The following is an 18,246-nucleotide window of genomic DNA, read 5'->3' as shown; positions in this document are numbered from 1 at the left end:
TGGTCTAGATAATACTTAGTCCTGCCATGAGTGCAGGGAACTAAATTAGATGATCTCTTGAGGACCCTTCTAGTCTTATGATTCTGTGTTGTAATTGAAATCAGTATATTTGAAAATGTAGAAAAACATCCAAAAATATTTATAATAAATTTAAGTTGATATTCTATTATTGTTTAAAAGTGCAATTAATCATGACTATTTTTTAATTGTGTTCATTTGTTTTGCTTTATAGCTTGTGTTAACTGAGATTAATTGATGGCCCTAATCTGAGCACATGCTACTTTTGTACAGAGTTTTGGTTAATAATTAAAAAAAAATTTGATGGTTAACATTGAAGATCATCTTGCAGTACACAAAAATCCCAAATATGCAATCTCCTCCTTTTCAGCTGCCTGGGCCAAGCAATCTTTTGTGATGAGTTGTTTGGAAAAAAAACTGTGTGGTATTAAAAAAAAGAGCTCTTCAAATATTAGAGATATTTTGTTTAAAAACTCTTAAAAAGTTATACTCTAGGCATTAAATGAAGATTGTGCCTTTTACCCTTCAAGATCTACATAAGAGATTTGAAAAAGTTTCATATTAGGTTTTAGCACTACCATAGATTATTGCACTAGAACTTAGTATTTTAAACATCTAGTTTATTTTGCAATATTTATGCTATCTTTACTTTTTGTATTTTGACTGGGGAGACTAAAAATCTTGTCACTTGTCACTATCTGGTACTAATATGTTGGCATAATGTTATTGTGTTCTCAACACAGTAGAGGAATATTTTAAATCCCCACTTACCTCTCAAAAACTATTCTCAGTTCAGTTTTAAAATAATGAAAAAAATTTTCATATTAATTTTTTGGACACCTATAATCCTGTAATACAAACACTTGAAAACCCATTAAGCCTAAAATGTAGGTTTAAGCTACCTAACAGGGCCATGCGACAGATCCTGTACTCGTTTAAGATTAAGCCTTATACTCTACAATAGGTAGTTAAGCAGTTTTGGTTGCATACCTAAATGAAAAGAAAAATTATGTTAAGATGAAAAAAATTAGATACCCTGTTGGTTTAGACAAAGTTTGGAGTTCTAAATGGTGAACTGCAAGTATTATTTCTTAAATAAAAGACACTGGTATGTGCTAATTTCCAAAAGGACAAGACTAGAAGAGCATTTGTCCTATTTTTAGTTTAGAAGCTCCTGGGATTTCCTTCCCACCTCTCATCTGAGCTTTCCCAAAGCCATGTTCTTTTGATGTTGCAGAAGAAATCCACCTATGAAGTTACAGCCATTACACTTCATTAATGTACAAGTGGCCCACAGGACTCTGGGTAAGTGGGTTTTTTAAATTATATAGAGTGGCTTTGCAAATAACTTTTAAAAATAATTATTCCAATCCCTTTAGAAATAAAATACTAGAATCACTGTACTAAACCAGGCAACTAGATTAATTTTATAATATATACATATATTATATGTGTGTGTGTATATTTTGTATATATAGGGCCATCAATTAATCGCAGTTAACACAAGCTATAAAGCAAAACAAATTAACTCAATGAAAAATAGTCATGATTAATTGCACTGTTAAACAATAATAGAATACCAACTTAAATTTATTATAAATATTTTTGGATGTTTTTCTACATTTTCAAATATACTGATTTCAATTACAACACAGAATCATAAGACTAGAAGGGTCCTCAAGAGATCATCTAATTTAGTCCCCTGCACTCATGGCAGGACTAAGTATTATCTAGACCATTCCTGACCGGTGTTTGTCTAACCTACTCTTAAAAATCTCCAATGATGGACATTCCACAACCTTCCTAGAAAATTTATTCCAGTGCTTAACCACGCTGACAGTTAGGAAATTTTTCCTAAAGTCCAACCTAAACCTCCATTGCTACAAGTTATGCCCATTGCTTCTTGTCCTATCCTCGGAGGATAAGAAGAACAATTCTTCTCCCTCCTCCTTGTAACAAATTTTTGTGTGCTTAAAAACTGTTATGTCCCCTCTCCTCCTCTCTTCTCCAGACTAAACAAACCCAGTTCTTTCAATCTTCCCTCATAGGTCATGTTTTCTAGACCTTTAATCATTTTTGTTGCTCTTCTCTGGACTTTCTCCAATTTGTTCACATCTTCCCTGAATGTGGTGCCTAGAACTGGACACAATATTCCAGTTGAGGCCTAATCAGCAAGGAATAGAGCGGAAGAATTACTTCTCGTGTCTTGCTTACCACACTCCTGCTAATACGCCCCAGAATGATGTTCGCTTTTTTGCAACAGCGTTACACTGTTGACTCATTTAATCTTGTGATCCACTATGACCCCCAGATCCCATTCTGTAGTACACCTTCCTAGGCAGTCATTTCCCATATTTTGTGTGTGCAACTGATTGCTCCTTCCTAAATGGAGTACTTTGCATATGTGATTATTGAATTTCATCCTATTTACTTCAGACCATTTCTCTAGTTTGTCCAGATCATTTCGAATTTTAATCCTGTCCTCCAACCCCTCCCAGCTTGGTATCGTCCACATACTTTATAAGTGTACTCTCTATGCCATTATCTAAATCATTAATGAAGATATTGAACAGAACTGAATCCAAAACTGATCCCTGAGGGACCCCATTCATTATGCCCTTTCCAGCTTGACTGTGAACCACTGATAACTACTCTCTGGGAACAGTTTTCCAACCAGTTTTGCACCCACCTTATGGTAGCTCCATCTAGGTTGCATTTCCCTAGTTTATGAATACAATGTACAGTAATTAATTTATATTATTATTTTTTGTTACAAATATTTGCACTCTGTAAAAGAAACAAAATAAATAGAATTTTTCAATTAATCTCATACAAATACTCTAGTGCAATCTCTTTATCATGAAAGTGCAAATTATAAATATAGAATTTTTTATGGCTGTCAAACCCAATTAACGCAAGCGATTAACACAAAACAAATCTGTGCATTTTTTTCCCACACGAATTAATCACACACCTTTGTTTTGACTCTCTTCACATACTGTACTTCATCATTTAGCGGACATTGGCACAGTTCTACTGTGTCCTCATGATCTGGAGTGATTAAATATCAGCAAAAATTAACGGAGCAAAGCAGCAAAAAGGTCAGGTCTTTTGAATAGGAAGTTTATTTTTAAAAAACTTCCGGATGGATCTCTGGATAAAAAGACAGTTATCTGTAGCTGGTTCCAATACCAAGTCTGCAGTACCAACTACGTGCTTTCACCTCCAGTTCTTGTGCTACAAATAACCCACCAATAGCAAATGAATCCTGTCAGTCACGAAAGAGTACGCTTACAGGGTTTCATGATCAGTATAAAACCACGGATCAAGCAAAATACTTGTATGAGGTGAACTGAAAAGTATTATTTCTTTAGTTTATCTTATTTTACAATGCAAATATTTGTAATAAAAATAGTACCGTATATAATTTGATCATAAGCCGATTCGTTTATAAGCCAACGCCCCCAAGATGGAGAAGTAAAAATGGTAAAAACTGTATGACCCTTTCATAAGCTGACCCTATATTTCAGGGGTTGGCAAACTTCAGCTCCCCGCCCGTCAGGGTAAGCCACTGGCAGATCGGGACGTTTTGTTTACCTGGAGTGTTCGCAGGCACGGAGCTCCTCAGTTCCCAGTGGCTGCAGTTTGCCATTCTGAGCCAATGGGAGCTGTGGGAAGTGGCTCCCGGTAAACAAAATGACAATGTATTAGATATTCAATTCAATGATTTCATAGAGTTTAAAATCATCAAATTTTGGTGTAGACCTGTTTATAAGCCGACCCCTGCTCTTTGATGCGTCACTTTTTTACAAAAACATTTGGCTTATGAACGAGTATATACGGTAATAAAGTGAGCACTGTACACTTTGTATTATGTGTTGTAACCAAAATCAGTATATTTGAAAATGTAGAAAAACACCCAAAATATTTATAATAAATTAAAATTGGTATTCTATTATTGTTTAACAGTGTAATTAAAACTACAATTAATCACAACTTTTTTTAATCTTGCCATTAATTGCAAGTATTTTTTTTAGTCATTTGACAGCCCATATATATTTTTTGAAAGCTGACCACTTACCAGAGTCCTTACTAGCTATCTGTGATAGGAGGACCCTGTTTGGTGCGCTCTCCTGCAGCAGGCCACAGCACAACAGTTGTGTCTGCCTCAGTTTCTCCTTTCAGAGTTCCCATGCCACTCCATGCCAGGCTCTTAACTCAATTCCCTTTCCCCTCCCACCCCCATTTTAGTTCCCTTAGTTTGTATTACATTATATATGGATATATATTATGTCTTTGTGTACGTTCCATATATGCCACCGATTTTTTTTTTCCATGAACACTGTATGTCACTCACAAATGAACTGCCACCCTTTTCGTCCAACTCTGCACCTTTCAGAAGTACACAAAGTAACGAAAACAAGAGGGTCATTTAAAATCAGCATTATCTAGATTCCAGAGTCATTCCTGAGAGCTGAGTATATATAGTAAGATATCTATTATCATGAGCTGCATCTTTATAAGTGCCAGTGTTTACAGCCAGAATGAAGTAGCTTTATATGTAGGTGAATTTAAAACAAATTTGAAGGGAGAGTGCTATTTACTTGTCACTGCTAGCAAAACAGGAATAGTTTATTTTATAGACGCATTCACTACTTACCCAATGTCCCTCCAAAGTAGCCAGAACTTCTTTGCCCAGTTTAATTTTCCCTGATATTTGATTAACACTGTCATTGTTGCCCAAAAATGGCTACAAAACAAAAAAGAAAAATACTCTCACTAAAAAAATTAGCAAAGTCAAACATTAGGACAAAAACATATAGTTACGAAATCTCTAGTGTGATAGCCAAAATTACTTTAAAATAACCCATAACATGGCTATCTAATCCAAGGGTTAAAGCTGAGCCCATGACATCTTGTTCAGTCATCCCATCATTTCTCAAAAGCTATGCTGAAACAGTTTTATTAACATAAGGACTATTAGTCAAAACATGACATGATCCCTGACTGATCTAAAGAGGGTTGAACAACCCTTGAATTTTACCTGGACAGAGAGAAAGGGTTTTGAGATATTTAAACCAAAATGTCATCAATTGGATGAGTCTAACAGCACTGTATCAGTGTGATGATGCACTGCTAAGATCAGGGCCTAAGTCCCAGCAAAGGGCCCAATTCCTGACCTCTGGACCCAGAAGAGTAGAGTATTCTACCTAAAGATCAATGTAGATATTAATGATGCTGTTCCTTTTAGTACTACAGTCACTTTGTTGTGATTAGCTTGATTAACATAGCTTGATATATAGCAATTAGCCTAAAGAAACGATACATTTTCCAAGAAAAGAGTTAAATCAATACCAACTCTGAAAATCTGAATAGTGACCTGGTAAGAGCTACATCCATTTTTCTTAATTCCCCTTGTGCCCACATACAGAGCCCTCTTACCTTTAGTTTGAATTCAATTGTTGCACTGTATCCAGTTTTCTCACATGCAATGTTGACAGTTCCCCCAAGCTCTAAAGTCATTGTGCCATAAAGAATTCCTGCAGGAACACCACTTGCGTTACATAACATGCAAAGAGAGTTCCCCTATAATGCCCAGTTGCTTTTTATTGATAACTGAGCAAGATACACACAAGCACTAAATTCTTATTTAAAAAAAAGAACAAAAAAAACAAACAAACCACCTTAGAATGAATGTTTATTGGTGCCAGGTGAAAAAAGGGATAGCCAAGAGAGCCAGTTTATCTTCTCTTCAGGGGATGTCTCCTAATCATGAGTATGTGCAGCCCTTTACTCTGTGGATGCTGGTACATTACATAATATATTTTATATCCATTTGTCACAGAACCACATAAAAGTTCTTCCCTTTCTGGCATGAAATAAATTTTAAAAAATCTGGAAAGAAGTGAGACGAGCATAGCTAAGCTTTCCAAAATCCAGCTAACTGGAGCTAATTCTGTTTACACTATTCGGCTACAAAGCAACGTCTTACATGGAAGTGGTAGCATTTGTGGCAGACACTTGGCCAGTCTCTGCCACGGAATATATGTACTGGAATAAACAGCAAATGGGGTTAAAATTAGTCCCATTTGAATGCAAGTGTTTTGTACTGTTTCTCATCACCACAACACCCAGCACCTGCCCAAATAGCTTCATAAAAAGCACTCACTTCCCAGAAAGTGAAATGATTACAGGCAAATGGACAATATATAGCCCACTGTACTCAAATCATATATACACCCTTGGCTATTAGACTTTTTGACATTCACTAATGGAACACCGACATTTTTAAATTAATTGACAATGTCAGCCATGACAAATGGTTCATCCTCAACTATTTTGGGGAGTCTCAAAGGGATCTTTTACTTCAAGCTAGGCAGCTAAACCACCAGTTCAATATTTAAGCTGAAGAACAGCATCCACTCCCTTCCCTTGCTCCGAGTGCTGCACTGCAGTATATCTTGCGATCACAAGCTCAAGGGCTGGTTTAACCATGAAAGAATGAATCTGGCTGAATTAAGATGGTGTGTGAGCACACTTTTGTACATATGGTTGGGTAAGAAGTATAATTTCTTATGTTCCCTGATGAGACCAAGTTAAGAAAGAAAATCTAGAAGAAGGTAAAAAGCAGAATAGTAATTAGGTACCCCTTTTTGAAAACTGGTTTAAAATATTAAGATCTCCAGGAGGAAGCAATGGTGTAGTTTGATTGGTTTATTCCTTAAAAAAAAATTTAGGTCCAAGCCCTTGACTTCATTAATTACTTTTACTGCAAGTGCAGGTGGCTTTATATATTTTTGTTATTAAAGTCACATGATTTTCTTCAAAATTTACCACAACAAAAATACAGCACAACTAGGAGCCCCTCCACACAAGTGTACTTGCTCTATTAACAGATGTGGAAGCATAGAATTAGAGAACCGTCAATGTTACGCATGAGAGACAAGGTGAATGAGTTAATATCTTTTATTGGACCAACTTCTGCTGCTGAGAGAGACAAGCTTTTGAGCCACAGAGAGCTCTTCATCAGGTCTGGAAGAACCTGCATATAATAATGTTTTGTGTGTTCAGACAACTTCACTTTAAAATCGATTTTCTCTAACTCAAGCCTATCCACAGCTTATGATAACATCTAATTTTGTAACATTTCCTCCTTCTGAATAAGGGGAAAAAACTACCTTTACAATGTGCATATGGCATGGTCATTACATAATCTTCTCCTCTATTTAAGAACATTAGTCGACCGTCTCCATCCAATATGGCAGATAATGAATTCCCTGAAAGACAAGGAAACCAAATTACACTATGTATTTTTCAAAGCCAATGGACAGTAGGCAGCATTTCCCAGTAAGTGAGCAATAGATTAAAGAGACTGGGTCATCCTCTGTTGCATTCTTTCCTTATACTGAAGCCCGTGTGCTGTAGAGCATCCCCTTTACAAAATATAGCATCTATACCAAAGCCATTAATAGAGCATTTCTATTTGGAAGAAGGAGATGCCAATAAGTGACTTGATTCTTAATGGTTTGTAAATAAAGTTTTTAAAGCAGTTTCTTTGTTTAAATAATCAAATAATAATAATAATAATAATAATAATACTAATTTTAGGCACTTCTTGCATTTATTTAATAAAACATCTAATTGCATTTCCAACTTTTTATGGATTCCTTGTGTAATAATACAGTAGAACCCAGTTTAACAGAGCCTCCATTATCTGTCACTCCATATTTACCGAATCACTAGCCACCCAGGGCTTGCAGTTGGAGCCCCAGCCACCCATTCTCTGGTTTATCTGGATTTTAGTTATCCGATCTGGTCCCAATTAGATTGGATAATCGGGTCTCCACAGTATATAAAAAAGCATAAAGAACTTACCATAGAACTTGGATTTGGCCAGGATACTACCACTAAGGCAAAATCCATCCTTTCGGTTGCTAACATAGAAGGCAGATACTGGGGGGTGATGAGATACCTGTTGAATGCAACGAAGTTGAACACAAGCAGTTGAAGTGTTGCAATAATTCTTGTTCTAATAAGGACTCATCTACACTACCGCAGGGGGTCGATCTAAGTTACGCAACTTCAGCTGCATGAATAGCGTAGCTGAAGTCCATATACTTAGATCTTCTTACCACGGTGTCTTCACTGCAGTAAGTCGACAGCTGACACTCTCCAGTTGACTCCGCTTGCGCTCCTCGTTCTGGTGAAGTGCCGGAGTCGACGGGAGAGCGCTCAACGGTTGATTTATTGCGTCTAGACTAGACGTGAAATTGAACCCCGCTGGATCAATCGCTGCCCACTGATCTACCACAGGCGGGTAGTGTAGACCAGCCCTAAGTAAGCTACAGAAAGCATGTATCAAAAGTGCACATGATTTGAAATCCAAAGAAAGCCATCTATAGGAAATTTTTATAGACAGAAGTCAAGACATATTTAAAGATATACTCTAATCAAACAAAGTCAACATCCTTACTGAATTCAAGGTGCAACTAGAAAACTTCAAATGCTAGACTATTACAAAAATAAGTTTCTCAAATATTATCTTTAAGAAGTCTCGTGTATAACCACCTATGTCTAGTAAAAATCCAGAGCACCATTAAAGATCAAGTTTGTCTGCAGAACTTATTAAAGAAGTTACTACCCTTTAATAATTAATCTCAAAGCCTAGAACACATGAATTGTCTCACTAGCTGGAAGCATTCATTTGCCTGGTCTGAGTGTCCTAATTCCCAGGTTTTCCACCTCAGCTTGGACCAGAAGTACCATATGCTTGGATTTTCCTGGCCTAGTGACTGCAGTTGTTTTACTGCCGCCTCTGCCAAGTTCCAGAGCTAGCTGCAGTAAGTTATTTTTATTTTTCAGAAAGAGAAGCTAGTAGACTAGAGGTTACTTAATATTACTGTCTCGCTACAGCCCCACTGTAAGAGATGGGTGCCTACCCACATGGCCAAGGAACTATTTTTGAGTAGCAGATGTGCACAATTCCTCAATCCCAACAGTCCATATAGGTCAAGGGTACAAATATGCCAGTTCTTCTACCCATCCCTTAGTTCCCCTCTGTGCCTTTAGAAACACGATTTGTGGCTGGGCTCTGAGCATTACATTCACAGACAAAACTTATTGCTGGTGAATAACCTTTTTTCTCCTCCATGATACTGCCGCAGAGCCCCTATAGGAGACTAACATTGACTTCCCTGAGAAGATGGCCCAAGAAACACTATTATTGAACGACGCCCTGACGTCCCTCCACTCCCAAAATCAGCATCTGCTCTTGATGTAGTGTTCAGACACTTAGTAATGCACGTAGCAGCCATTCCCCTAAGCAAATAGACATTCAAACAAAGACATCAAATCATTTCTTAAATACTGGTTCAGATTCAGCAAGATACTGAGCCAGTATTAAGGAGCCCTGGGACTACTCATATATTATGCAAAAATGTTAAGTACCTTGCCAAATTGGGGTAACTATGACTACACAGAATATTGTTACAGTAACTCCTCGATTAACATTGTAGTTATGTTGCTGAAATATGCGACTTTACGCGAAACAATCTTAAGTGAATCCAATTTCCCCATAAGAATTAATGTAAATGGGGGGTTAGGTTCAGGGAAATTTTTTTCACCAGACAAAAGACAATATTTTTTATATATATATCTGCGCGCGCGCGCGCACACACACACACACACACACACACACACACACACACACAGAGTACAAGTTTTAAACAAACAATACTGGTACACAGCGATGATGATTGTGAAGCTTGGTTGAGGTGGTGAAGTCAGAGGGTGGGGCTATTTCCTAGGGAATACCTCACTGCTAAATGATGAACTAGCAATTGACTGAGCCCGCAAGGGTTAACTCATTGTTGTTAATGTAGCCTCACACCCTACAAGGCAGCAGGAATGGAGGGAGGGGAGACAGCATGGCAGACAGAGACAGAGACGCACACCATATGTGTGAGAGAGAAATGCGCATTGCTCCTTTAAGTACACTGACCCCACTATAAGTACATTGCCTTTTTAAGTAGATCAGCAAGCTGAGATGGCAGCTGCTGCCAGGAAGCTCCCTCCATCCTGAGCTCTGTCACGTGTCCCCCCTGCTCTATGGAAGATGGGGTAAGCATGGTGCAGGAGCAGGGTGGAGAGGGACACCCTGACATTAGCACCCCCTCTGCACAGCAAGCAGGAGGCTGCAGGGAGCAGCTCCAAGGCAGAGGGCAGGAGCAGCACATGGCAATGGGACAGCAGGAAGGACAGCTGAACTGCTGGCAATTGATAGCCTCCTGGGCGGCTGCCACACAGAGAACTTAGGGGAGCGGGGAGCTGATGGGGGGCTGCCGGTCCACCCTGGTTTCAAGCCCCCACCAGCTAGCTCCAACGGGCTGCTCTTCCTGCAAGCAGTGGACAAAGCAGGCAGCTGCCAAATGATGTTATAAGAGAGCATTGCGCAACTTTAAACGAACATGTTCCTTAATTGGTCATCAACGTAAGAACGAAACAACATTAACCAGGACGACTAAGTGAGGAGTTACTGTATTTTATCTGTTCAACAAAGCAGAGCAAAAATTAACTGCTGGCATATATTAAAAAGTCAGATTAATAGCAAAACCTATTTTGCCAATACCTGTTCAGCAATATAGAAAGTCTTGCTGTTTGTCCTGGGATGAATCCACATGCAGCGGAAAGTCTCACCAAGTATAGGATTGTATGGTTTCTTTAATCCCTGAACAGAAACATTGGAGATTTCAAACAGACAATACAATCACAGAAAATGCAAAACAGTTTACAGAAAATGGAATTAGCACTATCAAATGTAAAGGAAAAAAGAGCAGAGGACACTAGAATATACTGTATGAGACAGAGTCAACTTTGAAGATAACCTCATGAATTCTGGGGGACAAAGAGTAGAAACAGGTACTCATTAGTACTTCAGCGATCCTTTCTCAGACTGTGTATATTTTATGATGGGGGATATAGCAGTTGGGCTATTGTGGGAGAACTGGTTTAATCACTCATCTCCATCTGTCTGAAATTAAGCAGAGGCAAGCTGTGGGTCATTCAATACCCCTCCCATCAGCACTGCTAGAAAGAAGAAGTGTTAAGAGGCAAGTAGGGGGCCAAGTATAAAATACTAAAAATGGTGCTATTTAATCCTGGTCGTAATTTCCTACTGAGATTGATGTTCCTAACTGAGAGCATGGACTATCAAGAATATAGGAACTGCCCAATTTAGCTGAAAATGCATATTGCAACATTCATTGCCAAAAATGTGCATTAAGTGCAGTCCATTTCAACCATGGCTTGAGTCCAAATATAAGAGGCAGCTTCATATTTGTATACATTACTTTTAAAATAATTAAACATTAAGATCATCCTTTAATAGCAGAGGAAGATGCAAAAGGTTACCTTTGGCTTTTTGTAGAATCCTGACAAATACCATTTCACTACTTTCTTCATACGATTGTAAGCATTCTCTTCTAGAGCAGCCCTATGAAACATGACAGAGTTACTGGATTAAAGATAAAATTGAGATAGACACATGATAGATCTTCTACCATTATTATCTACTGTTGGCATATTATCATTTTCATTGATATGCATTATAATATATTATCTATTAACCAGAAAATAGATCTTGTAACAAGTTTTTGAATTAGTACACATGGGGAATTTAAAATCATGCCTATATTTTAAGTATATATGTATCAAATAATTTTATCAGATCCACTGGTAATTGAATGGACATAGTTAGAAAGTACTCAGAATAAGGATCAAGAATGTCTTTTGGCAGACAGGTAGGTTTCGGAGTAGCAGCCGTGTTAGTCTGTATTCGCAAAAAGAAAAGGAGTACTTGTGGCACCTTAGAGACTAACAATGCATCCGATGAAGTGAGCTGTAGCTCACGAAAGCTTATGCTCAAATAAATTTGTTAGTCTCTAAGGTGCCACAAGTACTCCCTTTTCTTTTTGGCATACAATTGACCAAGAAGCTGCCAAATTAAAAAAAAAAAAAAAAGTCATGCTTCTTAAAGATTTGACAGTATTACCAAGAGACTGCTTCCCAAATATCTCACTGGAAACTTTTCCTACTGTAGACGGGGAGATACTGCTGCTAGTCAGACTAGTGAGGTCCAAGGAGAAAGTTAGCAACACTGAGTCCCAATAAGCTTCTTGAATACAAGAAAAAGCTTATTTTATAATCAAAAAGCTTGGTTTGATTCTTGAAATTCAACTAAATATTTGTTTTTCTTTATGGACTTTTGTTCCTTTCCAATATAGCTTAATACTGTAGACGGACATTGATCCACGTGATGTAATCCCCATTTTAGGATTATAAGGTGAAGTAGAGCCCTTTTTGTGTTTATTATTAAATATTCGTCAAAACAAAGTAACAAGAAAATCTAGTCTTGAGAACAGACTGGAGAACTGTTGGCTCTTGAGAGAACTGTGTGTTTCCCCCACTTAAAAGCCAAAGGTCATGGGGGAAACTATTTCTTTTGCAAAACCAATTATGTCCAATTCTGGGCAGAATGGCCACTGCAAAGATATAGTACTTAGGCGCTTGCACCCCAAAAATCTTATCTGTACAGTTCTCCAATATGGAAAGATTGCTTTAGAAACTCACAGGACTCCAAGTTGAAGTGAAGCATTCCATTTTAGGTCCTTCTTATTCTTTTTGGTTCTCAGATAAATCAAATGAATTCATCTAGGCCAGTGGTTCTCAACCTGTGGCCCACAGGCTGCTTGCGGCCCAATCAGCACAGACCCGTGGCCCATGCGACATCCTCAGGGCCATACAGGTAGTACTGGATGTGGCCCACAATGGTAAATAGGTTGAGAACCACTGATCTAGGCCCTCATATAGCTAACAAAACATTTTAATTGGACTACTCAAATGGTATTGTTTTGTAGATAGTTAGGAAATTTAATTTCCTTTGCCTTCACTAACTGGCTCTTAACTTCTTAAAGCATAGGAAAACAGAAGTTTCCAAAGGTTCCTATCCTATTTTTCTAGTAGCACTGACAAGCACATTTCTCTGTCAGAGTTATCATCAATTTCTGACTACGAATTTGCCTTTGAGATATATTTTATGAGTTTTAGGAAGTAATAAGCCAAGGAAATCCCACAATACGGTGTTTAATATATTGTTAGATGAGCATTCAGACATTCTCTGCTTCAGTTTAACCGGGATGGACAGAAAACCTTGAAAAGCCATTTCACTATTTAATAAAATTTATTTTTAAAGTGAAAAGAATTCACTCACTCCGACAAGAAGTCTGCATGATAGTAGTAATCAGAGAGTTTGTCCAAGAAAGAACGAGGTTCCAAGATAAACGTAGGCAGTACAACCTTGGAGAGGTCCATTCCTGGACGGACTTGTTTTAACAGCATCCAGATCAGGCTTTTGTTCTCCTCTGACACTGTTTCGGTTTGACAAGCCTCTCCTGCCTTCCACCAGGAAAAAATGTTGATGAAAAAGCAGAAACACAGTAACAGTTCAACATATCCTATGAAAAAAACTACACACATTTAGGACAAACAATAAGATACATGGTAGCTAACCAACTACCTGCAGGAGTATGGGAACTGCCCCCGTTAGAGGCATTCTGAGAAGTTTAATATATTCTACTTGATTAACACAGCATATCAGATATGCTATCTTGAAATTTTTTTTAGGAATTGGGTTTGCAACAATAATTATATTACATTTTATATCAAGAGAGCCCTCTAGATGGGACTATGGTCAGAAGCCTGTTCCTTTCCCAGCCATCAACTATATGTTTCCCTTTTCTCTCACATGCGGTGAATGTGCCAGCCAGGGACCATTGGTTACATTAATCAATTTCTCATTTTGAATGTTGCAGAAGAATCTGCCCATTTCACCCTCACCTCTACCCTTTAAGATGTCCAGCACTCTTCCATATGCTTCCCTCCCTCTAGCAGCAGCAAGAGGTTGCTTTCTCTCCCATCTACACATCTCCAAAAGACACTCTGCAAGACTAGGAGAAGAAAAGGGAGATATTTCCCTTTTCAAGAGAGTTTCAAGAAATGAAAGCAGGATTTTAGAAGAAGCTACCTTATTTCCAATTTAAAACAAAACAAAACAAAAAAAAACTAGTTGTGGGTTTTGTCTAAAAAAAGTTCAAACATCTTTGGAGCAGAAATCGGTAACTGCCGCATTAAGGTAGGCTAGAAATAATCATCTGACATCTTGTTCATTCCCTGCTGCGACTGCTAAAAAACAAACAAAAAAAAGTCTCTAGCAGTGAACAGCCACAAGAGGGAGGCTTAAACAAGTCAGATTCAGTGTTACCATTTCAAATAGCACTGGTGATTTTTTTATGGTGACTGCTACCTTTTAATCACACAAATGCTCAGGACATCCCAGACAGGTGGAGCTTTGCCATGCAGAAGGTACGTCAGAGTCATTGTGAAGATCAACCTAACAAATTTGTTAAATGATAGAAGGCAATGAAAGCAACCTCTGAGCCCTGAAAATCTTGTGACTACTGGCATCTCTGATTAAGGGGGAAACTAGAATGTAAAGAAGCCTCTTAACTTCATTTAATAATGAAGTTTCTTGCCCTTTTCCTTGAAAAGAGCCTTGAAACCAAGCTAATGTAATCCAATCACTAATAATGAAAGGACAAGCAGCTGAACTCCACTTCTGCTGCAGGAGGCACTTTCTATGTAAAATCAGTCCCTTAAGTCTGGGGAGTATTCCAAAGAATCATCTCAGTAATTTTTGCCCGAAGTCCCTTGCTCAGCCACATGACTACTGGTGAACAGGAATCTGTTAAATATAGGGGCATGAGGGGGAGTAGTCACACTTTCACAAGTTTCCTTAAAGTACTAAATCCAACACTGCAAGGCAACTTTCCAATGACATTCAATTTGACTTCTAAAACTCTTAAGTCAAGTTGCTATCTGGAAATAAGATGAATACTATTAAGAGTACATTATTTACCTCTCCAAGTTCTTCATGAATCTGTTCCACATAGGTAGTTTCCCTGATAAGATCAACAGGTTCTGGATCAACGTAAGAGTCATCCTGTCGCTCTGATGTGTCAGTGTCACTTTCTTCACTTTTCCCTAGACCATCATTATCAGACTCATCATGATCATGATCATTTTCCTTATCAGATTTGTCCGAGTACACATCTTGATCTTTAAAGTGATGCCTTTCAATTTCACTATAATTTAATCTACAACAAATAAACGAAAAATGAATCTAAAATGTGATTGTCCTGCTCCTTCAAATTGTGCTATGAACAACATCTTCAAACCAAGAACTTACCTAATGCAGGACGTTCCGTGTCAATACCAATACCTGATAGCCACGTCAAATTAATAGAACTGCAATAAGAAAGGATCACAAGGAACACCTTTCCTTAAAACTTTTATAGCAATCTGTTTAGTTTGCTTTCGTTTTGAACTATGAAGTTCATTACCAACCCTACAACAATTTCGTCATCAGGTTTTACATTACAACCCTCACTATTTTGTGTATAAAGAATATGTATGATTGATTGCCTAATGGTGACCTAGCTACTTTTAGTGGGTTTTAAAAACAGTTTGTATTTGTAGGATACATACATAGGCACATATATAGGTAGATCTATGGTCCAGTTAGTCTACATAGCTGAGAACTGCATTTCAGAAGTGTCAAGTGGTGCAGTAGCTACTGCATAACTTTAAAAGAAAGGCCAAAAGAAGATTTTTGCAAAATTCTATGAAATGCCATCTCAGTAATGACAGGTTTCAGAGTAGCAGCCGTGTTAGTCTGTATTCGCAAAAAGAAAAGGAGTCCTTGTGGCACCTTAGAGACTAACAAATTTATTAGAGCATAAGCTTTCGTGAGCTACAGCTCACTTCATCGGATGCATTTGGTGGAAAAATGTTTCTCTGGGTAATAGCTGGGTGTCCAGTTTGAGGCAGATCATATATATTGGTTGAAAGAAGTCAGTAGAGTGAGGAGAGTACATGTTCCAAGAGTTCTCACGGGCTTATTTGATAATCTGTACATACACACACACACACTGGATTGGGCCATGAACCAAGGACTGATGCAACAGGCCGCCTCCTCCTCCTCCTAGTTTCACCCTAATCTCAGGGAGTCCCCTCAGATGCAACAGTGCTGTATTTCTCCAGATGCAGGTCTTCACCCACTCCCCTGCATATAAGGATATAATGTTCAGCATCCTGCACTGGGGAGCTGAGCAACAACATGATCCTCCCACAAAAGGAAGGTAAGGGAGCAGAATCTTCATGCACACTTCCTGGAATAGATGGCAAAATTCTAACATCCTGCTCCAGGGTGCACATACGGTGGCATCTTTCTCAGGTTAAGAGTTCTGATTCATGTGGCGAGAAAGGAAAAAATTTGGGGATAAATAAGAAAATTATGGAAAAAATGGTTACCTACCTTCCGTAACTGTTGTTCTTCAAGATGTGTTGGTCACATCCATTCCATTGTAGGTGTGCATGTGCGCGCCCACGTGCACGATTGGAAATTTTTGCCTTAGTAGCCTGTAGGGTCAGCTGTGGCGCCCCCTTGAGTGCTGATGCGTTGGTATATTAGACACTATCAGCCCTAAGCCCTCTCAGTTCCTTCTTGCCGGCAACTCCGACAGAGGGGCAGGAGGGCAGGTAATGGAATGGACAACATGAGCAACACATCTTGAAGAACAACAGTTATGAAAGATAGGTAACTGTTTTTTCTTCAAAAAGAAAAGGAGTACTTGTGGCACCTTAGAGACTAACAAATTTATTAGAGCATAAGCTTTCGTGAGCTACAGCTCACTTCATCGGCTCTAATAAATTTGTTAGTCTCTAAGGTGCCACAAGTACTCCTTTTCTTTTTGCGAATACAGACTAACACGGCTGCTACTCTGAAACCTGTTTTTTCTTCAAGTGCTTTCTCTGGTTGATTCCATTCTAGGCGACTCACAAGCAGCGTCCATGGAGGTGGGCTAGGAGTTCATGGACTTGCGACTTGCCACACTGCTCTGCCAAAGCCAGTGTCGTCTTGAGCTTGCTGGGTAAGTGCATAATGAGACGAGAATGTGTGGACAGATGACCAGGTAGCAGCTCTACAGATCTCTTGGATTGGCCCTTGTACCAGGAAGGCCACTGATGACGCTTGCGCTCTAGTCAAGTGTGCTGTCACGGTTGCTGATGAAGGCACTTTTGCCAGCTCATAGCAGTAGTGGATGCAGGCCATGATCCAGGACAAAATCCTTTGAGCAGACACTGAGCGACCTTTCATCCTGTCTGCCACCACAATGAACAGCTGCGTTGACTTGCGAAACGGCTTGTCTGTTGATGTAGAAGGCCAGGACCCTCCTGACATTCAGGATGTGCAACCTGTGTTCCTCTTCTGATTTATGAGGCTTCAGGAAAAAGACAAATAAGTATATGTCCTGGATGGTATGAAACTGGGAAACTACCTTGGGCAGGAATGCCAAATGCGGCCACAGCTGGTCTTATCCTTATAGAATACTGTATAGGGCAGTTCTGAAGTAAGCATCCTGATCTCAGACACCCTGCAGGCAGACGTTACCCCAACCAAGAATGAAACTTTCCAGAAGAGAAGAAGAGGAGAGCAGGAACCCAGAGGCTCGAAGGGAGGCCCCATGAGTCTTGACAGCATGAGATTCAGGTCCTAGGGAGGGACAGGATCCTGGACGTGAGGATAGAGACACTCCATACATTTCAAGAACTGGGCTGTCATGTCGTGATCTAAGACCGATGACCAGCCTTGGAGTGGCGGGTGGAAAGCTGAAATAGCAACCAGGTGGACCCTGATTGATGACAGGGACAATCCCTGGAGTTTGAGGTGCAAAAGATAATCCAGGATCACTTGCAGCGAAGCCTGCTCAGTCCGGATATGTCGTTTGGAGGCCCGGCATGTGAACCGTTTCCATTTGGCCAGGTAAGTCACTCTGGTGGAGGGCTTTTGGCTACTGAACAGGACCTATTGAACCCAGGCCGAGCATTCCCGTTCTTCTGCATTCAGCCATGCAGGAGCCAAGCTGTCAAGTGCAATGCCGCCAGGTTCAGGTGCTGAAGACTACTGTGATTCTGGGACAGCAGGTCAGGGCAGCTACCGAAAGATCCAGCAGCATGCCAAACCAGTGCTGTTAAGGCCTCATGGGATTATTATCAGGATAATCTTCACCCTGTCCTGTTTGATCTCCACAAGGATTCTGTGGATCAATGGCA

The 18,246-nt window shown here is 39.2% G+C and overlaps 1 protein-coding gene across 6 annotated transcripts in view; it reads right to left on the bottom strand.

The window, feature by feature from the left end:
* Positions 1-18,246, bottom strand: part of OSBPL8 (oxysterol binding protein like 8) — a 151,113-nt gene that overhangs the window by 16,874 nt on the left and 115,993 nt on the right. For all 6 annotated transcript variants that reach the window (XM_038419056.2, XM_043493035.1, XM_038419083.2 and 3 more), the window contains 8 exons: positions 14,990-15,227; positions 13,286-13,470; positions 11,428-11,509; positions 10,646-10,744; positions 7,894-7,990; positions 7,197-7,295; positions 5,461-5,558; positions 4,679-4,768 (listed from right to left, as the gene is read on the bottom strand). In XM_038419056.2, the coding sequence (XP_038274984.1) occupies positions 4,679-4,768; positions 5,461-5,558; positions 7,197-7,295; positions 7,894-7,990; positions 10,646-10,744; positions 11,428-11,509; positions 13,286-13,470; positions 14,990-15,227 (988 nt within the window). The remainder of the gene's footprint in view (positions 1-4,678; positions 4,769-5,460; positions 5,559-7,196; positions 7,296-7,893; positions 7,991-10,645; positions 10,745-11,427; positions 11,510-13,285; positions 13,471-14,989; positions 15,228-18,246) is intronic.

This window comes from Dermochelys coriacea, chromosome 1 (genome assembly GCF_009764565.3).
Source record: "Dermochelys coriacea isolate rDerCor1 chromosome 1, rDerCor1.pri.v4, whole genome shotgun sequence".
NCBI lineage: Eukaryota > Metazoa > Chordata > Testudines > Dermochelyidae > Dermochelys > Dermochelys coriacea.
This window is presented reverse-complemented; position numbering and strand designations above follow the sequence as displayed.